Genomic DNA, 26,758 nt, shown 5'->3' on the forward strand with positions numbered 1-26,758 from the left:
GAGTTTTGAGCGGCGACTTTTGTGTTTCGACTTTTATGTGGCGAGGTTGGTGTATGTGTGGTGAAATGTGTGCTGAGGGTGGTATATGTGTTCAAGCACGTGGTAGTTTGTGGCACCTTTTGTGTGTGTGTTCATATCCCCGTGTGTGGTGAGTATCCCATGTCGGGGGCCCCGCCTTAGCAACTGTACAGTATATACTCTTTGGCGCCATCGCTCTCACTCTTTAAGTCCCCCTTGTTCACATCTGGCAGCTGTCAATTTGCCTCCAACACTTTTCCTTTCACTTTTTTCCCATTATGTAGATAGGGGCAAAATTGTTTGGTGATTTGGAAAGCGCGGGGTTAAAATTTCACCTCAAAAAATAGCCTATGACGCTCTCGGGGTCCAGACGTGTGACTGTGCAAAACTTTTTGGCTGTAGCTGCGACGGTGCAGTTGCCAATCCCGGACATACACACATACATACATACATACATACATACATACATACGTACATACACACACACATTCAGCTTTATATATTAGATTAGTTTGTATTCCCAAATTTTTCTTTCCCTGTGGTCCTTAAAATTACCTTTTAGTATTAAGACTTTTAAGTCTGTCATACTGTGTCCAGGTCCAGAGAAATGTTTTCCCACAGGTGTGTCCACTTCATTCCTGATTGTGTGTCTGTGTAGATTCATCCTAGTTTGTAGGATGTATCTACCTGTATGTCATCTCCTCCTGTATATAGTATATATGTGTGTGTCATCTCCTCCTGTATATAGTATATACATGTATGTCATCTCCTCCTGTATATAGTATATACCTGTGTGTCATCTCCCCTGTATATAGTATATATATATGTGTGTCATCTCCCCTGTATATAGTATATACCTGTGTGTCATCTCCTGTTGTATATAGTATATATCTGTTTGTCATGTCCTCCTGTATTAGACCTCATTCACACGTTATTTGCTCAGTATTTTTACCTCAGTATTTGTAAGCTAAATTGGCAGCCTGATAAATCCCCAGCCAACAGGAAGCCCTCCCCCCCTGGCAGTATATATTAGCTCACACATACACATAATAGACAGGTCATGTGACTGACAGCTGCCGTATTTCCTATATGGTACAGTTGTTGCTCTTGTAGATTTGTGTGCTTATTAATCAGATTTTGATTTTTGAAGGATAATACCAGACTTGAGTGTGTTTTAGGGCAAGTTTCATGTGTCAAGTTGTGTGTGTTGAGTTGCATGTGGCGACATACATGTAGCGACTTTTGTGAGATGAGTTGTGTGGCGACATGCATGTAGCAATTTTTTGTGTGTCAAGTTGCACGTGACAGGTTAGTGTAGCAAGTTGTGTGCAGCAAGTTTTGTGCATGGTGAGTTTTGCGTGTGGCGAGTTTTATGTGTGGTGCGTTTTGAGTATGTGCAACTTTTGCATGTGTTGCAAGTTTTGTGCATGTGGCAATTTTTCTGCGCGTGCAAGTTTTGCGTGTGGCGAGTTTTCCATAAGGTGAGTTTTGCATGTGTGGCGAGTTTTGCGTGACCCTAGTTTTGCATGTGGTGAGTTTTGAGCGGCGACTTTTGTATTTCGACTTTTATGTGGCGAGGTTGGTGTATGTGTGGTGAAATGTGTGCTAAGGGTGATATGTGTTCAAGCACGTGGTAGTGTGTGGTGCATTTTGTGTGTTTGTTCATATCCCCGTGTGTGGTGAGTATCTCATGTAGGGGCCCCACCTTAGCAACTATACTGTATATACTCTTTGGCGCCATCGCTCTCACTCTTCAAGTCCCCCTTGTTCACATCTGGCAGCTGACAATTTTCCTCCAACATTTTTCCTTTCACTTTTTCCCCATTATGTAGATAGGGGCAACATTTTTGGTGAATTGGAATGCGCGGGGTTAAAATTTTGCCTCACAACATAGCCTATGACGCTCTCAGGGTCCAGACGTGTGACTGTGCAAAATTTTGTGGCTGTAGGTGCGACGGTGCAGATGCCAATACCGGACATACACACATACACACACACATTCAGGTTTATATATTAGATATACCTGTAAGTCATCTCCCCTGTATATAATATATACCTGTATGTCATCTCCCCTGTATATATATAGTATATACCTGTATGTCACCTCCCCTGTATATAGTATATATCTGTGTGTCATCTCCTCCTGTATATAATATATAGCTGCATGTCATCTCCTCCTGTATATAGTATATACGTTTATGCCATCTCCCCTGTATATAGTATATACCTATATGTCATCTCCTCCTGTATCTATAATATAAGGCTGGGAGCGTCACTCTGTCCAAAGCCTTTACGGCGCAGTCTGGACCCCACAGAGTGACGCAGCCCAGGAGATTGCGGTATGCGTAAGCACTGAACGCACACCGCGATCTCCAACGGAGAAGCAGGGACGTGCCAGGAGGGTGAGTATGAGCTGTATTCACCTGTCCCGTTCCAGCGCTGCGTGCCGCTCCATCTTTCAGGCCCTCTGCCTGTGACGTTCACAGTTCAGAGGGCGCGATGACGCGCTTAATGCGCGCCGCCCCCTGACTGAACAGTCATAGCCAGAGGACCCAAAATACAGAGCGGCACGCAGCGCTGGAACGGGACAGGTGAATATAGCAAGTGTCGGGGGCCTGAGCTAGCAGCGACTCCGGCACCTGACCCCCACAGCGCGCCGGTGTCCCCTCCTGCTCAGGCCCCCCAGCACTCGGCGCCCAGCGACGATAGGTGAGTATGTTATTTTTTTTTTATATATCGCAGCAGTATACGGGGCATATACTATGGAGCATCTTATGGGGGCCATCAACATTTATGGAGCAGTCTACGGGGCATATACTATGGAGCATCTTATGGGGGCCATAAACCTTTATGGAGCATCTTATGGGGGCCATCAACATTTATGGAGCAGTGTACGGGCCATATACTATGGAGCATCTTATGGGGGCCATAAACCTTTATGGAGCAGTGTACCGGGCATATACTATGGAGCATCTTATGGGGGCCATAAACCTTTATGAAGCAGTGTACGGGGCATATACTATGGAGCATCTTATGGGGGCCATAAACCTTTATGGAGCAGTGTACCGGGCATATACTATGGAGCATCTTATGGGGGCCATAAACCTTTATGGAACAGAGTATGGGGCATATACTATGGAGCATCTTATGGGGGCCATAAACCTTTATGGAGCAGCATACGGGGCATATACTATGGAGCATCTTATGGGGGCCATCAACCATAATGCAGCAGCATACGGGGCATATACTATGGAGCATCTTATGGGGGACTGTTGTGAGTTCTGTTTTTGGGCTCCCTTTGGTGGTTACTGATGGTACTGGGTGACTTGTGTTTTCTGCGGTCTCTGGGTTCCACCTGTTCCATCAGGATATGGGAGTTTCCTATTTAACCTGGCTTCCTTGTCATTTCCTGGCCGGCTATCAATGTTATCAGTGTGTCTTGTGCCTCTGCTACTGGCTTCAGTAATCTTCAGGACAAGCTAAGTTTTTGTTTTTTCTGTTCCACGTTTTGCTTAATTTTGGTCTTAGTCCAGTTTGCAGATATGTGATTCTTTGCTGCTGGTTGCTCTAGTGGGCTGTAATTACTCCTCATGTTCCATGAGTTGGAACATGAGTTCAGGTAATTACAGGATGGTTTTTTGAAGGGTTTTTAGCTGACCGCGCAGTTCTCTTTTGTATCCTCTGCTATCTAGCTTTAGCGGGCCTCATTTTGCTGAATCTGTTTTCATACTACGTATGTGCTTTCCTCTCATTTCACCGTCATTATATGTGGGGGGCTGCTATTTCTGTGGGGTATTTCTCTGGAGGCAAGAGAGGTCTGTGTTTCTTCTAATAGGGGAAGTTAGATCTTCGGCTGGTGCGAGACGTCTAGGATCATCGTAGGCACGTTCCCTGGCTATTGCTATTTGTGTGTTTAGGTTCAGGGTCGCGGTCAGCTCAGGTTCCATCACCCTAGAGCTCGTTTGTGTTTGTCCTTTTGTGATTCCCTGCCATTGGGATCATGACAGGGGACATCAACCATAATGGAGCAGCATATGAGGCATATACTATGGAGCATCTTATGGGGGCCATCAACCATAATGCAGCAGCATACGGGGCATATACTATGGAGCATCTTATGGGGGCCATCAACCATAATGGAGCAGCGTATGAGGCATATACTATGGAGCATCTTATGGGGGCCATCAACCATAATGCAGCAGCATACGGGGCATATACTATGGAGCATCTTATGGGGGCCATCAACCATAATGGAGCAGCGTATGGGGCATATGGATGGGAGCAGCAAATTACAGAACAGTGGCGCTGGATGGGAGCAGCACATAACAGAACAGGGGCGCAGGATGGGAGCAGCACATGACAGAATAGGGCAGCACATGACAGAACAGGGGTGCAGGATGGCAGCAGCACATGACAGAACGGGGGTGCAGGATGGAAGCAGCACATGACAGGATGGGGGCGCAGGATGGGAGCAGCAAATGACAGAATGGAGGCACAGGATGGGTGCAGCACATGTCAGAATGGAGGCGCAGGATGGGTGCAGCACATGTCAGAATGGGGGCGCAGGATGGGAGCAGCACATGACAGAATGGGGGCGCAGGATGGATGCAGCACATGACAGGATGGGGCACAGGATGGAGCAGCACATGACAGGATGGGAGCGCAGGATGGAGCAGCACATGACAGGATGGGGACGCAGGATGGAGCAGCACATACCAGGATGGAGACCATATACCAATATAAATGCTCGCCACCCGTGCGTGGAACGGGTTCAATAGCTAGTATAATATATAGCTGTATATCATCTCCCCTGTATATAGAATGTAGCTGTATATCATCTCCCCTGTATCTAGTATATACCTGTATGCCATCTCCTTCTGGCTATCAATTTGCCTCCAACACTTTTCCTTTCACTTTTTCCCCATTATGTAGATAGGGGCAAAATTGTTTGGTGAATTGGAATGCGCGGGGTTAAAATTTTGCCTCACAACATAGCCTATGACGCTCTCGGGGTCCAGACATGTGACTGTGCAAAATTTTGTGGCTGTAGCTGCGACGGTGCAGATGCCAATCCCGGACATACACACATTCACACACACATTCAGCTTTATATATTAGACTAGCTGAAGAGCCCGGCGTTGCCTGGGCATAGTAAATATCTGTGGTTAGTTAAAGCACCTCACGTTTCTTATTTTCCCATCATGCCTCTCATTTTCTCCCTTACACCTCATTTTCTCCCTTACACCTCTCATTTTCCCCCTCACTCCTCTTATTTTCCCCCTCACTCCAGTCATTCCCCCCTAACACTTGTCATTTCGACCTCACATCTGTCATTTTCCGATCACTCCACTATTTTCCCTCACTCCTCTCATTTTGCACTCACACCTTTTCATTTTCACCTCAGTATATACATGTTTGTCATCTCCCTTATATATAGTATACACCTGTATGTCTTCTCTTGTACATAGTATATACCTGTATGTCATCTCCCCTGTAAGTAGTATATACCTGCTGTATGTCATCTCCTCCTGTATATTGTATATTCCCATTTGTCATCTCCTCCTGTATATATTATATACCTGTATGTCATCTCCTCCTATATATAGTATATACCTGTATGTCATCTCCTGTATATAGTATATACCTGTATGTCATCTCCCCTGTATAGTATATACCTGCTGTATGTCATCTCCTCCTCTATATACCTATGTGTCATCTCTTTTATATAGTATATACCTGTATGTCATCTCCTCCTGTGTATAGTATATATACGTGTGTCATCTCCCCGTGTATATAGTATGTACCTGTAAGTCATCTCCTCCTGTATATAGTATATACCTGTGTATCATCTGCTCCTGTATATAGTATATTCCTGTGTGTCATCTCCTCCAGTATATAGTATATACCTGTATGTCATCTCCTCCTGTATATAGTATATACCTGTGTGTCATCTCCTCCTGTATATAGTATATACCTATGTGTCATCTCCACTGTATATAGTATATACCTGTGTGTCATCGCCCCTGTATATAGTATGTACCTGTATGTCATCTCCCCTGTATATAGTATATACCAGGTTGTCATCTCCTCCTGTATATAGTATATACCTGTATGTCATGTCCTCCTGTATATAGTATATACCTGTAAGTCATCTCCTCCTGTATATAGTATATACCTGTGTGTCATCTGCTCCTGTATATAGTATATACCTGTGTGTCATCTGCTCCTGTATATAGTATATACCTGTGTGTCATCGCCTCCAGTATATAGTATATACCTGTATGTCATCTCCTCCTGTATATAGTATATACCTGTGTGTCATCTCCTCCTGTATATAGTATATACCTATGTGTCATCTCCACTGTATATAGTATATACCTGTGTGTCATCGCCCCTGTATATAGTATGTACCTGTATGTCATCTCCCCTGTATATAGTATATACCAGGTTGTCATCTCCTCCTGTATATAGTATATACCTGTATGTCATGTCCTCCTGTATATAGTATATACCTGTAAGTCATCTCCTCCTGTATATAGTATATACCTGTGTGTCATCTGCTCCTGTATATAGTATATACCTGTGTGTCATCTGCTCCTGTATATAGTATATACCTGTGTGTCATCTCCTCCTGTATATAGTATATATCTGTGTGTCATCTCCTCCTGTATTAGACCGTGTTCACACGTTATTTGGTCAGTATTTTTACCTCAGTATTTGTAAGCTAAATTGGCAGCCTGATAAATCCCCAGCCAACAGGAAGCCCTCCCCCCTGGCAGTATATATTAGCTCACACATACACATAATAGACAGGTCATGTGACTGACAGCTGCCGTATTTCCTATATGGTACATTTGTTGCTCTTGTAGTTTGTCTGCTTATTAATCAGATTTTTATTTTTGAAGGATAATACCAGACTTGTGTGTGTTTAAGGGCGAGTTTCGTTTGTCAAGTTGTGTGTGTTGAGTTGCATGTGGCGACATGCATGTAGCGACTTTTGTGAGATGAGTTTTGTGTGGCAACATGCATGTAGCAACTTTTTGTGTGTCGAGTTGCATGTGACAGGTTAGTGTAGCAAGTTGTGTGCAGCAAGTTTTGTGCATGGCGAGTTTTGCGCGTGTTGTGTTTTATGTGTGGTGCGTTTTGAGTATGTGCAAGTTTTGTGTGAGGCAACTTTTGCATGTGTTGCAACTTTTGTGCATGTGGCAATTTTTCCGCGTGTGCAAGTTTTGCGTGTGGCGAGTTTTCCATGAGGTGAGTTTTGCACGTGTGGCGAGTTTTGCGTGAGCCTAGTTTTGCATGTGGCGAGTTTTGCGTGTGGTGAGTTTTGAGTGGCAACTTTTGTGTTTCGACTTTTATGTGGCGAGGTTGGTGTATGTGTGGTGAAATGTGTGCTGAGGGTTGTATATGTGTTCAAGCACGTGGTAGTTTGTGGCACCTTTTGTGTGTGTGTTCATATCCCCGTGTGTGGTGAGTATCCCATGTCGGGGCCCCACCTTAGCAACTGTACGGTATATACTCTTTGGCGCCATCGCTATCGCTCTTTAAGTCCCCTTTGTTCACATCTGGCAGCTGTCAATTTGCCTCCAATACTTTTTCTTTCACTTTTTTCCCATTATGTAGATAAGGGAAAAATTGTTTGGTGAATTGGAAAGCGCGGGGTTAAAATTTCACCTCACAACATAGCCTATGATGCTCTCAGGGTCCAGACGTGTGACTGTGCAAAATTTTGTGGCTGTAGCTGAGACGCCTCCAACACTTTTCCTTTCACTTTTTCCCCATTATGTAGATAGGGACAAAATTGTTTGGTGAATTGGAACGCGTGGGGTTAAAATTTTGCCTCACAACATAGCCTATGACGCTCTCGGGGTCCAGACATGTGACTGTGCAAAATTTTGTGGCTGTAGCTGCGACGGTGCAGATGCCAATCCCGGACATACATACATACACACATACACACACACATTCAGCTTTATATATTAGATATACACTTTTTTTTTGCTTAAATACTAAAGAAAAGTGTCATATTTAACTTTAGGCCTTTTAGAGATCATTTCATCTTCAACTTGCTTAACTGTTCACAATAACAGTAATTTTGACCAGGGGTGCCCAAACTTTTACATGCTGACAATAAAAATAATTGAGTAAAAGAATAACATACTAATATAGTATGGGCAGGGTCCTCTTCCCTCTGTACCAGTCTGTCATTGTTAGTTTTGTTTACTGTAAGTGATATTTGTATTTTGATGTATCCCCTTCACATGTACAGCACCATGGAATTAGGGTATGTTCACACGTTCAGGATTTCCATCCTTTTTTTTTCAGGACTGTTTTTTTAAAAAACTGCAGCTCTTGGCAGAAAACGCAGGTCCTTTTTTTGGTCCTTTTTGTCCTTTTTTGATGCGTTTTTTGATCCTTTTTTTTTATGCAGTTTTCTAATCCTAACCCTAACCCTAACCCTAACCCTACCCCTAACCCTAACCCTAACCCTACCCCTACCCCTATTCTAACCTTAGTGAAAAAAAAAAAAAATTCTTAATTTTTTTATTGTCCCTACCAATGGGGGTGACAAAGTGGGGGGGGGGTGTCATTTACAATTTTTTTATTTTGATCACTGAGATAGGTTATATCTCAGTGATCAAAATGCACTTTGGAGCGAATCTGCCGGCCGGCAGATTCGGCGGGCGCACTGCGCATGCGCCCGCCATTTTGCAAGATGGCGGCGCCCAGGGAGAAGACGGCCGGACGGACACCGGGTAAGTATAAGGGGGGGAGATTAGGGCACGGGGGGGGCATCGGAGCACTGGGGGGGGCATCGGAGCACTGGGGGGGGCATCGGAGCACGGGGGGGGGGCATCGGAGCACGGGGAGCGGGATCGGAGCACGGGGGGGGCAGCCACACTCCGCCCATGCACTTCCGCCCGCTCCCCCGCACTTCCTGCTGCAGCGGTTCTGCACATCAAATCGCAGTAAAACCCGCAGATATATTTTTGATCTGCGGGTTTTACTGCGGTTTTGACCTCACAATGGAGGTCTATGGGTGCAGAACCGCTGCGGTTCAGGAAAAAGAAGTGACATGCTCCTTCTTTTTTGCCGCAGCTATTCTGCGCGGCTTTTTAAACGAAATTCCGGATCATGTGCACAGCAGTGACTGTTTTCCATAGGGTTACATTGTTATGTACCCTGCATGGAAAACAGCTGCGGAACCGCAGCGGCAAAACCGCTGCGGTTCTGCAGTAAAAAACGCACTGTGTGAACATGGCCTTAATGGTGCTATATAAATAAATAAATAATAATAATAATATGTTTACAATGTTTATCTTGCTCATCTATCTTCAACCTGTATATATTGTTTATGTAGATATTTGCATTTTCGATTTGATTTTCATATACATTTCCATTATACACTGCTCAAAAAAATAAAGGGAACACTTAAACAACAGAATATAACTCCAAGTAAATCAAACTTCTGTGAAATCAAACTGTCCATTTAGGAAGCAACACTGTTTGACAATCAATTTCACATGCTATTGTGCAAATGGAATAGACAACAGATGGAAATTATTGGCAATTATCAAGACACACTCAATAAAGGAGTGGTTTTGCAGGTGGGGACCACAGACCACATCTCAGAACCAATGCTTTCTGGCTGATGTTTTGGTCACTTTTGAATGTTAGTTGTGCTTTCACACTCTTGGTAGCATGAGACTGACTCTACAACCCACACAAGTGGCTCAGGTAGTGCAGCTCATCCAGGATGGCACATCAATGCGAGCTGTGGCAAGAAGGTTTGCTGTGCCTGTCAGCGTAGTGTCCAGTGGTGCTACCAGGAGACAGGCCAGTACATCAGGAGACATGCAGGGGGCCGTAGGAGGGCAACAACCCAGCAGCAGGACTGCTACCTCAGCCTTTGTGCAAGGAGGAACAGGAGGAGCACTGCCAGAACCCTGCAAAATGACCTGCAGCAGGCCACAAATGTGCATGTGTCTGCACAAACAGTTAGAAACCGACTCCATGAGGATGGTCTGAGAGCCCAACATCCATAGATGGGGGTTGTGCTTACAGCCCAACACCATGCAAGACACTTGTCATTTGCCACAGAACACTAGAATTGGCAAATTTGCCACTGGCACCCTGTGCTCTTCACAGATGAAAGCAGGTTCACACTGAGCACATATGACAGATGTGACAGAGTCTGGAGACGCTGTGGAGAACATTCTGCTGCCTCCTCCAGCATGACCAGTTTGGCAGTAGGTCAGTAATGGTGGGGGGAGGCATTTCTTTAGAGGGCCGCACAGCCCTCCATGTGCTTGCCAGAGGTAGCCTGACTGCCATTAGGTACCGGGATAAGATAATCAGACCCATTGTGAGACCATATGCAGGTGCAGTGGGCCCTGGGTTCCTTCTGATGCATGACAATGCTAGGCCTCATGTGACTGAAGTGTGTCAGCAGTTCCTGCATGATGAAAGCATTGATGCTAAGGACTGGCCTGCCGGTTCTCCAGTCCTGAATCCAATCGAGCACATCTGGGACATCATGTCTCGGTCCATCCACCAATGCCAATGCACCACAGACTGTCCAGGAGTTAACTGATGCCTTAATCCAGGTCTGTGAGCAGATCCCTCAAGATAACATCCATCGCCTCATCAGGAGCATTCTCAGGAGTTGTAGGGAGGTCATACAGGCACGTGGAGGCCACACACTACAGAGCATCATTTCCTTGTCTTGAGGGATTTCCATTGAAGTTGGATGAGCCTGTAATTTGATTTTCCACTTTGATTTTGAGCATCATTCCAACTCCAGACCTCCATGGGACATTAGTTGTGATTTACATTGATCATTTTTAGGTTTAACTGTTCTCAATGTATTCCACTATACAATGAATAAAGATGTACAACTGGAATATTTCATTCAGTGATATCTAGGATGTGGGATTTTAGTGTTCCCTTTATTTTTTTGAGCAGTGTATATAAATGACCTAAGCAAGTCCAAGTATCTATCAATATTAAATAAAAATATTTCCCACCTCTATCTCCCATTCCTCTGCTGTCTCTAGAAGAAGGTCTGGTCGGAATGGACAATTTCCTTTAATATTCTTCACCTTAGCAATTTTTTCTTTAGTTGACCATTGGTAAAGAAATAAAATGAAACAGAAAGTTCAGATGAAATTTGCTTGCAACTCATACTGGCAAAAGTTTTTTTCCCACAAATAAAATAAACTTTTCTGAATGATTGTCTAACAAACAAGATTAATACTTATCATTACCTCATTTTGTTCTTAAATATGTAATATTTTTACATTACGAAAAACAAAGGCCCTGATTCATCAAAGTGATTATGCCAGAATTCTAGTGTAAATTGCTTGGAGAAGTGTAGCAAAATTATTGTGGAGTTGCACAAAATGTTTAGACTTTTGGCATTTTAACATTGGTTTCACGCAGCTCAGACAAAATGGGTTGGGCTGGGGATGGAGTTGGGCAGAACAGGGGCATGGCATCATACCTTGCCTAATTAACGATGAGCTATGGGATGCCTTGTCTCAGAAATCTTACTCCAGTATCTGCACAAAAAGGAACTCACCACTTGTCAGATGCATCTGATTCAATAAGAGACATGTACCTTTTAATGATTCAGGAGGGTCTGACTACAACACATCGTTTATGCCGCTCTTGATGAATCAGGCCCAATCTTTTTTCAATAGATAATTCTTTTTAAACATTAATGTTGTTCATATATTGAAAAAATGATTTTACCTTTGTGCTCATGGCATTGTTCCGTGTAAAATGTTTCTTTCCTCAGGATAATTTCTTGTGCAATAATTCCGTAGCTATAGACATCACCTTTCTGAGAAACCCCATTTTGGCGTATGTGTTCAGGAGCCATCCACAAATCTTTAATGAGTAATAATGAATTAAACTAAAATCTACCATCAGAACCAATCATCATGTATTTTTTGGTCTAAATTTCTGTACAGCTAGGTTCCCATATACATATCTGATTTTTGAATATGTGCTCCATTCATTTTTTTTTTTTGCAAATAGATCACATGCTTGTTAAAGTCTAAGGGAAATACAGTCATGGTCGAAAGTGTTGGCACCCTTGAAATAGTTCCAGAAAATGAAGTATTTCTCCCAGAAAATTATTGCAATTACACATGTTTTGCTACACACATGTTTATTTCCTTCGTGTGTATTTGAAAACCACCAACAATAGAGGGAAAAAACTAATTGGACATGATTTCATATAAAACTTCCAAAATGGACTGGACAAAATTGTTGGCACCTTTCCAAAATCGTGGGTAAACATCTTTGTTTCAAGCATGTGATGTTCGTTCCAAGTCAGCTGTGGAAAGTAACAAGGCAATATGACAATCATACCTGAAACTATATAAAAAGGGGAGAGATTGACTCAAGAAAGGGAAATTGGACATAATTTTGCACAAAACCCCAAAACTGGGCTGGATAAAATTGTGGGCACCCTCAACTTAATGTTTTTCCCAGCAATATGCGCTCCTGAAGGATGATGATGGAACTCGATATTCTGATTCAAGGATGATTTTTATTTCAAACTAAAATACAACCGGTTTCAACTTCTTAGAGTCTTCCTCAGGTATAATGTCATGCATATAAACAGATTATTATTATTTATATAGCACCATTGATTCCATGGTGCTGTACATGAGAAGGGGTTACATACAAGTTACAAATATCACATACAGTAAACAAACTAACAATGACGGACTGATACAGAGGGGCGAGGACCCTGCCCTTGCGGGCTTACATTCTACAGGATTATGGGGAAGGAGACAGTAGGTTGAGGGTTGCAGGAGCTCCGGTGTTGAATATGACTTTAATACTCTGAGTGGGACATTATTAGTGGCTCTATAATCACAGACTTTAAACCTTTAACTTTGCCAGAGCCTGGTATAATATTTTCTCCTGATTCAGTAGAATCCTGTTAGATATCATGAAGAATTACTTTCTGGAGGCTAATCTGTTCCTCTAAATTTCACCAGCAACAGCGGAAAGCATTACTATTTTTTCTTTTCTTTTCTTGTTTTTTTTTTTTTTCATTATCCTCTGTAACAAATGACATGGGAAATATGCCAGGGTTTTTCATTTAAATAAAATTATTATTATTCATTCTACTCATTATGGCCAACATTTCACTAGGATCCCAGGGACGCCATACACTCTCCTGGGGCTTCACCATAACTGATCCCCTAGTCTGGTTGTAAGGTCTGGTGACTATAACCCAGATAAGCACTACAACTACAAGAGAACAGCAGGGGGTTGAGGTGGGCTGCCCACCATGGCTGAATAATTGTCCTAGTGAGTCTCAGATGGCAGCAAAAGACAGACATATTAGTAACTGATGCATCCATTTGGATTTTATCAGGAAAAGAACTAGAGGGCAGGGCCTAAAGGGGGTGCTCGTGCCATCCAGTGCAGGCATAATATTCATTGAGGGCATGGACAAGACTTATGGGGGCGTAGCATTTGGGGCACTGGACAAAAGGCACACTATGCACATGAATGGTGGGAGGGGGGCATAACAAAGGATACAATCCTAGCTTAGAAATAGGTTTAATAGTTCCTATGTGCCAACAGGGGGCACCACATACAGGACAGGTCTCCACCCAAACTAAATTCTAGTTCCTACATACACAATGTAAGGGGTGGAGACAGACTGGGAGCAGCATGGCATTCAGCACCATCTTGTTTCATACTTTCTTATACTAAAACTTATCACCATGTTTTTCTTCCTGCACATCACCTCTAATTACACAGGTTTTTCCATAATATCTCAGCCTAATATAACAAGCCAGCATCATTTAAAGATCCTCTCTTTTACTTCAATACATTTCCAGAAAAAAAAACCCACATTAAGTCAGTCACCCAACTTTCCTTAGATAAATTTTCTGTTGTTCTGCACCATGCTAAAGTTACTTGCAGCAATTCCTCATCTTCCAACTTCCTTTCTTGTCTTTAATAACTCCCTGCCATTCTAACTACTGTAATCTGCCTTTCTTACACATATTTTCATCAAATCACCTCATATTCTATATATACACTTTTTCCCCCCTCTGGCAAACACTATCCTACAGCAGTCTTATCTGCCATCATCACATTCCCTCCTCTTTTACGGAACTGCAAAAACGTCTCAATTTTCTGCTGGCTTTAGACAAACAAAAAGACTGAGTGTTATCCGGTGACCAGAAGTCCCAGCCCAAATCTATGAAGCGCACAGAGAATGAGACGTGTTTTCTGGACGCTGTGTCTCCCCTCAGCCATTGCCGAGTTACCTGGTACCACACAAAATTGCGCTCCCCAGCACCAACACTAATCTCGCCGTTCCTCACGTGCGGTCACAGACAGGACAGCTAATTCTGGAAGAGGGACAACACTTCTCAGACACACATAACCAGACAGACGGACAAACACAAAAACTGACCGTCCTCTGTAACTGGGATTTCTATCTCAGACCTTGTGCACAATGCTAGGGTTCAAAGAGGTTTCTACCGTTGTTTGCACTACGTGGTTCGACCACCCGTGATTCCATCATGCCATGCTCCGCACCCGAGACTCTAGGAGCAACTTTGCGCTCACCGTATCATAGACAACCTCCTATCCCCCTGCCTGCTACACATAGGCAGTAGACTCAATACCCCATCACAGTGCTGGCACAAGACACGACATACAGGATACAAGCAATCAATCACGGTTTGTGCTCCTCACAGCCAGTAGCCGTGGGTTCTTTTAGGGCCACCAGGTGTACATATCCCTCACCCACCGTGTCAGGGCGTTCTGAACACATTTTATAGCAGATATCCCTGCATGTCAATTTGGATGGGGGCTGTCTGACACACCCAGGTACTCAGATATGCAAGAATTTGCACTCTGAGGAATCCAACAAAATTCATATAACAAATACATTTTATACTTTTCTTCTTTTCCCACACAAGGAAGAAAAAAAAGTGTTAAAAAAAAATTCCACACTAAAATTTTTTTTTTTTTACAAATTATTCACTAAAATTATTTTTTCTTTTCTAAGAGCACTATAAATATAATTACACTATATAAAAAATTTCTGTTAAAATGTTATTAAACATACTGAAGTGTGATTTCATACTAAAATGTAAAATCCTACAATTATATACATTATAACAAAAAAAAAAAAACTGAAAAAACTAATATGCAATCTTGTACCTGTCAATTTATTTGCTTTGCAGCTTTGCACATCATATACCTTCTATAACATCATTTAATCCATCTGGGTATAATGTACCCAGACGGAAGATCCAATATGATTCTTTCCAGTTTAACTTTTGTACCCTATTAGTACAATTCACAGGTATTTGCTCCAACGGGGTTACAGAAATATTGAATGTTTTGTTATGCTTCAAACATAGATGCCGGGATAAGCTCTGTTTTAAAAAGCCATTTTTTGTATTGTGTCTGTGGCCATTCATACGGGATCGTAAGGACTGAATAGTCCGACCCACGTATTGCAGGCCACAGGTACAGGTAATAACATATATCACAAAATCACTATCACACGTAAGTTTTTGTGTGATCGCTATGGTTTCACCCGTACTATATGACGTGATGTGATGAGTCATATGGGTGATAATTTTGCAGGTACAACATTTTCGGGAACCACATCGATAAATACCCGGTTTGGAAGCATCCGTTTTGTTTATCCTAATTTTTTCTTTTCTCTTTATACATTCACATTCCTCATCTTTGGTCATTCTGAGATTACTAGGGGCAATTATACTCTTCACTGTTTGGCCCCTACAAAAAGTAATATTGGGTTTGTCTGGTAAAAGTTTCTTCAAAAATGTATCTTTTTTCGATAAGTACCAATATTTATTTAAAATGTTTCTTATCTCTGTATTACTACTATTAAAAGCAGTGATAAAATTATATTCTTCGATATGTCTTTTGGAAGGGTCAACATCTAACTTTTTATAGTATTTTACATCTGATAATATATTATATGCTTCCTCCAAATAGTCCTCTCGGTCCTGAATGACAATACCCCCTCCTTTATCTGCCCCTCGAATCACAAAGAACAATGAAAAAATTGTCATCTGTAAAATACTATAAAAAGTTAGATGTTGACCCTTCCAAAAGACATTTTGAAGAATATCATAGGTTGATAGACACTGCCTTTAATCAAAACATCCTAAATAAAAAGGAAAAACGGTTCCTGACCAACAAAAATCCAAATACAGCCCTATTTTATCATCTCCCCAAGGTGCATAAAAATCCTGTGAAACCTCCCGGACGACCGATCATTTCAGGGATAGGCTCACTAACTAGTCAGCTGTCTCACTACATTGATCTGTACCTGCAGGATCTAGTTAGAAAACTACCTTCTTTTCTCCTAGACTCCAGCCAATTAATAAAAGAATGTGAAAATTTTGTTTGGGAAGAAGATTACATGTTCATAAGTTTAGACGTACACGCTCTTTACTCCAATATTGATCATAGATTGGGAATAAATTCAGTTTCACATTATTTGAATGAAGTAATTGATATGCCAGAACATCAGAGACAATTTTTAATAATGGGTCTAAAATTCATATTGGAACACAATCTTTTTACTTTCCAGGGGCAAATGTATACACAGCGGCTTGGCACCGCGATGGGGACTCGGGTAGCCCCAAGTTTCACGAATCTTTTCATGGGGTGCTTCGAGTCCTCATCCCCCTTATGTCAGCCACCTTATTGTAACAATATATTATATTATCGACGCTTCATTGACGATTTAATTATATTTTGGAAAGGCACTGCAGTTGAAGCTCAAAAATTTATTGTGGCATTAAACAGGAATGACTGGGGTATCACTTTTTCCACAGAGGTTAATAAAGACAAAATAAATTTTCTTGATCTAGAAATATGTCATAAAAACAAAAAAATTTGCACTAGAACTTACTTCAAGAAAACTGACACCAATGGTTTCCTCGATTATCGGAGCGCACACCACCAAAAATGGAAGCAAAACATTCCTTATAGCCAATTCCGTTGAATCAGGAGAAATAATACAAATAAGAAAGATTACGTGGAACAATCGAAAATTTTGATCGATAGGTTTACGGATAAGAAATATCCAAAGCGATTAATTATGGCAGCATATAAAACCAATCTAGAAAGAACTCAGCAGGAGTGCTTATCCAGAGAGAATAATGAAAATAAGGAAGTGGAAGAGGGGATAACTAAGGAAGGAGGAGAAAAACCCGAGCAGATTAATAAAAACAAAAATAAGAATAAGGATAGAAAAAAAGATGCGTGGCAGTATAATTTTATCACTGCTTTTAATAGTAGTAATACAGAGATAAGAAACATTTTAAATAAATATTGGTACTTATCGAAAAAAGATACATTTTTGAAGAAACTTTTACCAGACAAACCCAATATTACTTTTCGTAGGGGCCAAACAGTGAAGGGTATAATTGCCCCTAGTAATCTCAGAATGACCAAAGATGAGGAATGTGAATGTATAAAGAGAAAAGAAAAAATTAGGAAAAACAAAACGGATGCTTCCAAACCGGGTATTTATCGATGTGGTTCCCGAAAATGTTGTACCTGCAAAATTATCACCCATATGACTCATCACATCACGTCGTATAGTACGGGTGAAACCATAGCGATCACACAAAAACTTACGTGTGATAGTGATTTTGTGATATATGTTATTACCTGTACCTGTGGCCTGCAATACGTGGGTCGGACTATTCAGTCCTTACGATCCCGTATGAATGGCCACAGACACAATACAAAAAATGGCTTTTTAAAACAGAGCTTATCCCGGCATCTATGTTTGAAGCATAACAAAACATTCAATATTTCTGTAACCCCGTTGGAGCAAATACCTGTGAATTGTACTAATAGGGTACAAAAGTTAAACTGGAAAGAATCATATTGGATCTTCCGTCTGGGTACATTATATCCAGATGGATTAAATGATGTTATAGAAGGTATATGATGTGCAAAGCTGCAAAGCAAATAAATTGACAGGTACAAGATTGCATATTAGTTTTTTCAGTTTTAATATGAATGAAATTTCGAAAATTTGTATTTGACATATGGAAATAGTCCCAATATGAAAAAAGCAAGTTTTTTTTTTGTTATAATGTATATAATTGTAGGATTTTACATTTTAGTATGAAATCACACTTCAGTATGTTTAATAACATTTTAACAGAATTTTTTTATATAGTATAATTATATTTATAGTGCTCTTAGAAAAGAAAAAATAATTTTAGTGAGTAATTTGTAAAAAAAAAAAAAAATTTTAGTGTGGAATTTTTTTTTTTTTTTTTTAACACTTTTTTTTCTTCCTTGTGTGGGAAAAGAAGAAAAGTATAAAATGTATTTGTTATATGAATTTTGTTGGATTCCTCAGAGTGCAAATTCTTGCATATCTGAGTACCTGGGTGTGTCAGACAGCCCCCACCCAAATTGACATGCAGGGATATCTACTATATAAAGCTGAATGTGTGTGTGTGTGTGTGTGTATGTGTGTGTGTATGTCCGGGATTGGCATCTGCACCGTCGCAGCTACAGCCACAAAATTTTGCACAGTCACACGTCTGGACCCCGAGAGCATCATAGGCTACATTGTGAGGCGAAATTTTAACCCCGCGCGTTCCAATTCACCAAACAATTTTGCCCCTATTTACATAATGGGGAAAAAAGTGAAAGGAAAAGTGTTGGAGGCGTCGCAGCTACAGAAACAAAAGACTGTGGAGACCTGGGTGTCGTAACCAGTGCCTTCCCCCCTCCCATCAATCCCGTAATGAAACACACACAGTCCTAGGTGGGTTGAACAGGTCGGTCACAGTTTATTAATTAAATAATCGGAGAAAGGGCAATTACATATCGTAACGAGCGGCTCGCGCCGAGCTCCTGTCCGTGATCGACAGGGGAATTGGCCCAACGAGCGGTTACGACCTTTGCCCTCCTCCGCTTTTTCCGCTGTGACTTAATAAAGGTTACCAGGGTTAGTTCTATCAACATACGTAATAAATTTTTTTTTTTTTTTTTTTAAACTTACAACATAATTCACACATTTACATTCTCCTGCGGGTTAGTATCATAATTAGCCTTTAAAAGGGAGGGTGGGTGGGACAAAAGCTTCCAGGTGTCCGCCGAGAGTGAAAGAGAAAGTTCTCGGCCGGACACCTGGATTTAACCCCTGTAGGAGTGGCCGTAGGACCCCTCCCCTCTAGTGCCCACTGGCCGGCTGGGGGTCTTCCAATTAATGCATCACTAAGGGGGAGTGATGCTAGGGGGGATCTGGCACAGACATTCTTTTCGTGCAGCTCTCTGTGTGCTCCCCAGTCAGAGACGCGCACCTTAATCAGTACCGCGTCTGCCAGACTGTGGAGACCTGGGTGTCGTAACCAGTGCCTTCCCCCCTCCCATCAATCCCGTAATGAAACACACACAGTCCTAGGTGGGTTGAACAGGTCGGTCACAGTTTATTAATTAAATAATCGGAGAAAGGGCAATTACATATCGTAACGAGCTGCTCGCGCCGAGCTCCTGTCCGTGATCGACAGGGGAATTGGCCCAACGAGCGGTTACGACCTTTGCCCTCCTCCGCTTTTTCCGCCACGGAGGATCCCGTGTATTATCTACGCGGGACTCCGACCCCACCCCTCGATGTTAGGGCCTGTTCAACCCCATCCTGTAAACCAGACAGAAAAATATCGAGGCCAATGTCCGTTAGGTGAACTCCGTCCGGTCTTAGTTGTGGCGTGTTATCCCCTTGTAACGGGAGGTGACGGATCACGATACCGCCTCTTCCTCTCACATATTTTCCAATCCGAGCATTGAATTTACCCCTTGTCCGTTCTATGGCTCTTTTATCTCTTGCTCTTCGCCAGACGGCCCGTGGTGTTATATCCGACCACACCAGGATCATGTTCCTGTAAAGACAGCTGAACCAATCCATATCCGTTGTCACCCATTTGTACAATTCGGCCACCGTTTGTATCCATATCCGTTGTCAACCATTTGTTCAATTCGGCCACCTTTTGTTTGCCAAGGTCATTGCCACCCGCGTGTACCACCATTACCACAGGGCTTTCCGCCCTCCTTGCTATGCCAACCATCTCCTTGAACACCTGTTTCCACTGGAGGCCTCTGACACCCCTCCATTTAACTTTTATGCCCGGGAGGTAAAGATTTGTTCCTCCTGGCCGCAGTTTGGCCCTCTCCTTGGCCCAGTAAACGTAGGAATCTCCTACAACCCAAACTTCAACCCCTGTAAGAGACAACACATGTTAATTAAGCAAGTCGGGTCTTATGTATCTGACGAAGCATGCGGACTTCCAGCGACCCCTTCTCTGCGCCTCGGCCTCTGACACTCCTGCCTTAGCTGCCGCTGTGGCCGCCCCTATGCGGAACGAATGTGTTCCGTACTCCTTTGGATTAGCGCCGGTTTTTCCCAAGCATAGCTTGAACATTGCCTGGAATTGGTACTTGGTCAGAGGGGACATGTCTTTATGAGTGAAGAAAAAATCTACCAGCGTGTCTTATCCCGGCGTATCTTCTAACCATTTTTAGCGGACAAGCTGGGCCATCTGTAGAGTTAACTAGGACCCATGTGCCCCTACCGGTGGGATAGCATTTGGACTTTCGAACCCTGATGCGCAGGGCGTCGCTGCATATATGCGCAGGGCGTCGCTGCATATAACTATGCCCTCATTAATTAGGCCTCCTTCCGACGCAGCAATCAGTTCCTGCAATAGTCTCAGTGAAATGGGGCGGCGACATTCCTGGCTTGGCTGAAGCCTTTTCCCACCTTTTATGGCTTGTCTTATGCAGAAGGACTTAGTTACGTCTACCCATCCCAATAGTTGAAAGAAAAATGCTAGCCCCGATAATTTCCGTAATAAAAATTCGCTTGTAACCGCGCTTCGTGCTCCGTCGCATTCGTCGACTGGCCTACCAATAAATAAAGAAGAAATTTACTTTTACTGGGGATAGAAACCATGTTTCCCACTCTTCAGTGAGAGCTTAACCACTCAGCCATCAGCTGAACTGGCTGAATTAGTGAGCGCCACTCCTCCCAAGCCTTACCATACACCTGCTAGGCCCGGATTAAGGGCATCAATGATTGGCCACTGTATCCCACAGGGACAGTGGACACAGGATACCCAGGGGTTGCGCGTTGGGCTGCTGGATTCTGAAAGCCTGCCAATTGGAAAACAACAATGGGTTAATGATATTATCATCTACTTCCGCCACCACGGTGGCTCTACACCAAATATTGTTTTCAAGGCATATCATCGCTAGCCGGCGCAAGAGAGCGAGTATGGGCAAGGATGAAGAAGACATGTGATTTAAACTCTTCGCTGTTTTTGTATTTTTAGATTGGAAACGAATGTTCATGTTTCTCAACGGATCGGCCCATATCTCCACTGCTGCTACTACCGCAAACAATTCCCATAGGGCCGGGTCTTGCCCCCACTTTGTTGTCGTCCAATTCTCTGGCCAACCAGATTGGCACCATTGTTTTTTATAGATTGTTGCAAAACCCTCTGTTTTGTTCCACCCTAATGTCAGCCCTAATTCTTTGCTTGTGATCTCTCTAACCATGACGTACGTGTGACCGTTGTACGATTGTAGGAACGTCTGCCATACCAGCAGATCTGCTTTTAGCGAACGAGTGAGCCTAATTCTATGGCCGTGCTGAGAAGCGCCTTTTGTTGCCAAAGATAGTCTGCGTGAGAATGCTCTGCCGGCCGGCATTACGCGGCAGGCGAACGTCAGTAAACCCGATAACGCCTGCATTTGCTGTAGGGTTACCTTCTTAACTTCGCGGAAGCCTTTCGACATTTGTTGGGTTTTTTGTATTCTATCCTCTGGTAAGCGGAACACCATCATGTTGGTATCTATTTCGATGCCCAAGAAGGGCAATACATTACATGGTCCCCCCGTTTTTGTTTTTTTTTTGGTGACAATGGCACGCCGAATTTGAGTGAGATAGATTTGAATTTTTCTTGTAAGTCGGAGCAGAGATTAAAATCACTGGGGCCGACGAACCGGAAATCGTCGAGGTAGTGAATTAGGGATTTACTGCCCGTTTCGTACTGAACTACCCAATCTAGGAAGGTGCTGAACAGCTCGAAATAGTGACATGAGATGGAACATCCCATCGGGAGGCACATGTCGAAGTAATAGTGTTGGTCCACTTTGCAGCCCAGAAGGTGGAAACATTCGGGGTGCATGGGTAGCAAACGGAATGCCGATTCAATGTCGTATTTGGCTAGCAGGGCGCCTGGTCCGGCTGCCCGGACTAGTTCTACCGCTGTATCGAAAGACACATACGAGACAGAAGCTTTTTCTGGGGAAATAGCATCGTTAACCGAATCGCCCTTTGGGTGAGATAAATGATGGATTAAACGGTATTTACCGGGTTCCTTTTTTGGTATGATGCCTAACGGAGAAATTTTAATGTTTTTGAAGGGGAGCGACTTAAAGGGGCCTGCTATTCTACCCAATTCTACCTCCTTCCCAATTTTTGTCTAAGAATTTTGGGAATTCGCGAGCCGATTTTAGGTTATCGGATAGGGTTGGCGTTCTTGTTAGCCTAAAGGGAATAAAGAACCCGTCGGAGAAGCCTGATTACAGTTGCTGAGCCGCTTCCTTATTGGGGTAAAGCTTTAGCCAGGGGGCCACCCATAATACAGCCCAATACTACGAAGGCCTGGAGCCAATTATTCATGGTTAATCCGATTTTTGATCTCCCCCTATTGAAAACCCTATCGTTAGCTTTATCCACCGTTTGTTGGTCCGCTGATAACAGCGACCATATGTCAATATAATCGTTGCTCCTGATTTTCTGTCTAGTTTCCTGATCTATAGTTAAAGCTATTTTTGATCCAGATCTTTGTTCACCACTTATCCGTTTGGATGTGATAGTTGTAGGCTCAACTCCTTTACCGCTGAAGTTAGCTCCATTTCCTTTATGTTAACCCTGTAACGTAAGATTTCCTCGTTACCCTTGGCACACTCACCGCTGTGTGACTCTGGACGAGTGTACACCGATCCTGGAGGAACCCCCGCAGATGTTGACGGGGGGATGTCGCAGGACGGGGAAACTCTGGCTCCCGCTACCGCGAGGGATTGGCCGATGTGCTGGCCGATGCACTGAGTATCATGCGTTGGAGCCCAATTACTACCACATAGTGGCGGATTAATGGCTCTGTCTTCAGCGACTGCATTGCAGTTGTCGTGGCTGGAAGCCGCGGGGGATTGTTCTTCCCTGGCTGGTTCGCTACCATTGGAACACTCACCGCTGCGTGATTCTGGACGAGTGTACACCGATCCTGGAGGAACCCCCGCAGATGTTGACGGGGGGATGTCGCAGGACGGGGAAACTCTGGCTCCCGCTACAGCGAGGGATTGGCCGATGTGCTGGCCGATGCACTGAATATCGTGCGTTGGAGCCCGATTACTACCACATAGTGGCGGATTAATGGCTCTGTCTTCAGCGACTGCATTGCAGTTGTCGTGGCTGGAAGCCGCGGGGGATTGTTCTTCCCTGGCTGGTTCGCTACCCTTGGAACACTCACCGCTGCGTGATTCTGGACGAGTGTACACCGATCCTGGAGGAACCCCCGCAGATGTTGACAGGGTGATGTCGCAGGACGGGGAAACTCTGGCTCCCGCTGCGTGGTGGTTGTTGTGGCTGGAAGCCGCGGGGGATTGTTCTCCCCGGCTGAAAGCCCTAGAGGGTGCTCACGATTTAGAGGACTTGCCACGTGCACGATGACTCTTATCCAGACTTAGCGACACCTCGGACCCCTCGGATGTTGCTGATGACAGCCATCCTGTGGCCCGGGATCTGCGGCGGCTCCTATGGGAGCTGCGTCTGCGACGGTGACAGGAGGGGCGTTTAGAGGAGTGGCGGGAACGGCGACGGGAGTTATCCGCCGTTATTATGCGGTGCAATGGGGGGGATTCTATCAGTAGACAGAGGGGGATAATTGGCCGTAGCTGGTCCTGTAACGCTAATCGGAAGGGGGGGCGTCAGTAGGTAACCATATTCCTCCCCATTGCTGGGATTTGACGGGGCGGCGGTTACCGGATAATTTTTATTTAGGTTTTGGGCAGTGGGGGGAGGTGTGGATGTGTCTGTGCTTGGTGCGTTTACTGCGATGTCGCCGTGATTCCCGCTGCGCGGCTGTTGAGCGCCTTGCTCGGTCCCATGGGACCGAACAACGCGCTCTTCAGCCGCCCTGTGACCTCTCCGGCCTGACCCCTGATACCCCCGTACAGGCATCAGGGCTGCGTCTGCCGGGGGTAGGCTGGAGGTCAGACCAGGTGACAAATCAGCACGCTGATCGGTCGATTTCGACCGATCAGCGCACTGTGGGGAAAGTGAGGGATTAAAACCAGCCCCCAGGTTACCCCCTGCGGGCGGCGTATATGTGCCCGCAGGGAAGGCAACCGAGGACTGGCCAGCGCTGTGTTCAGCGCTCATCTGCGGTGACCGGAAGTGGCTGGGCGGGGACCGGAAGTGGCTGGGCGGAGCCTCCCAGCACTCCGAGCGGTGTCCGAGGCCTCCGGAAGACGCCCGCAGCTGCGAGGCGGCGAGGCCCTCCCCTCCCCGACCTGGAGCCGCTCCGGGGCGCGGGGTAAGCGGGCGGATCGCCTGCCACCCGGCGCCACCACCGGCCTCTCCGGAGCGGCCGGGGAAGGGGGCGACACCGCCCGCCGCCGGGCGCCGCCCGATGAAGCCCCGAACAGCCGGCACGGTGCCACCGGCGCCGGCTGCCCATCGCCGCCCTCTGCCCCCACCGGAGTCCGGACCAGAGCCGGCGAGGAGATGCCGGCCACCCTCCGACGGGTGCGACGCCCGGCTCTACCCCGCCGCCCTCGAGAGGCCCCCAGACCATCTACAGCCGAGGGGCCCGGCACTGACAGCGGCGCAGAGAGGGGCCCCTGCCCAGCGATCGGGGCCGGACCAAACGACGGACCGCAGGGTGCTGGTGCTCCCGAAGGTATTGGAGGTGAGCTGGGCACGATGGCGGAGGGGTGAGGGAGAACAGCCGGCAGCAGAGAGCCTTCGCACATGGCTCTGTCCAGCTCCGACCTCCAACCCGTCGGGAGCCGGCGGGCTGGCACGCAGCGGGGGTGACCTAGGCCTAGGGGGGGGGGGGACCCGGAGACGCAGGCGTGAGGGAGGACAAATTTTCTGGACCGGATAAGGGAACAGTGAGCAGGGGGTCAGGAGAGGGCACAGGGAGGTGAGCCCTGCTGCCTATGAAAACGGCCTGAAGCCAGAACTCACCTTCCTGCACCGCTCTCTTCAGCAGGGCCTCAACAAGAAGGGGGTCCGACATCACAGCAGGGACAGACAAAAGCTTCCAGGTGTCCGCCGAGAGTGAAAGAGAAAGTTCTCGGCCGGACACCTGGATTTAACCCCTGTAGGAGTGGCCGTAGGACCCCTCCCCTCTAGTGCCCACTGGCCGGCTGGGGGTCTTCCAATTAATGCATCACTAAGGGGGAGTGATGCTAGGGGGGATCTGGCACAGACATTCTTTTCGTGCAGCTCTCTGTGTGCTCCCCAGTCAGAGACGCGCACCTTAATCAGTACCGCGTCTGCCATTTTGCACAGTCACACGTCTGGACCCTGAGAGCGTCATAGGCTACATTGTGAGGTGAAATTTTAACCCCGCGCTTTCCAATTCACCAAACAATTTTGCCCCTATCTACATAATGGGGAAAAAAGTGAAAGGAAAAGTGTTGGAGGCGTCGCAGCTACAGAAACAAAATTTTGCACAGTCACACGTCTGGACCCCGACAGCGTCATAGGCTACGTTGTGAGGTGAAATTTTAACCCCGCGCTTTCCAATTCACTAAACAATTTTGCCCCTATCTACATAATGGGGAAAAAGTGAAAGGAAAAGTGTTGGAGGCGTCGTAGCTACAGTTACAAAATTTTGCACAGTCACACGTCTGGACCCTGAGAGCGTCATAGGCTATGTTGTGAGGTGAAATTTTAACTCCGCGCTTTCCAATTCACCAAACTATTTTTCCCCTATCTACATAATGGGGAAAAGTGAAAGGAAAAGTGTTGGAGGCAAATTGACAGCTGCCAGATGTGAACAAGGGGGACTTAAAGAGTGAGAGCGATGGCGCCAAAGAGTATATACCGTACAGTTGCTAAGGTGGGACCCCGACATGGGATACTCACCACACACGGGGATATGAACACACACACAAAATGCGCCACACACTACCACGTGCTTGAACACATATACCACCCTCAGCACACATTTCACCACACATACACCAACCTCGCCACATAAAAGTCGAAACACAAAAGTTGCCGCTCAAAACTCACCACGCGCAAAACTCGCCACATGCAAAAAATAGGCTCACGCAAAACTCGCCACAAGTGCAAAACTCACCTCATGGAAAACTCGCCACACGCAAAACTTGCACATGCGGAAAAATTGCCACATGCACAAAATTTGCAACACATGCAAAAGCTGCCTCACACAAAACTTGCACATACTCAAAAGGCACCAGACATAAAACTCACCATGCGCAAAACTCGCCATGCGCAAAACTTGCTGCACACAACTTGCTACACTAACCTGTCACATGCAACTCGACACACAAAAAGTTGCTACACGCATGTTGCCACACAAAACTCATCTCACAAAAGTCGCTACATGCATGTCACCACACACAACTCAACACACAC

At 44.9% G+C, this 26,758-nt stretch overlaps 1 protein-coding gene across 2 annotated transcripts in view; it reads right to left on the bottom strand.

Moving 5' to 3' along the window:
- GUCY2C (guanylate cyclase 2C) overlaps nucleotides 1-26,758 on the bottom strand; it is an 842,638-nt gene that overhangs the window by 294,259 nt on the left and 521,621 nt on the right. For both annotated transcript variants that reach the window (XM_069737068.1, XM_069737069.1), the window contains exons 18-19: nucleotides 11,773-11,910; nucleotides 11,046-11,134 (exon numbers count right to left, since the gene is read on the bottom strand). In XM_069737068.1, coding sequence (XP_069593169.1) covers nucleotides 11,046-11,134; nucleotides 11,773-11,910 — 227 coding nt within the window. The remainder of the gene's footprint in view (nucleotides 1-11,045; nucleotides 11,135-11,772; nucleotides 11,911-26,758) is intronic.

Source organism: Ranitomeya imitator, chromosome 8, assembly GCF_032444005.1.
Source record: "Ranitomeya imitator isolate aRanImi1 chromosome 8, aRanImi1.pri, whole genome shotgun sequence".
NCBI lineage: Eukaryota > Metazoa > Chordata > Amphibia > Anura > Dendrobatidae > Ranitomeya > Ranitomeya imitator.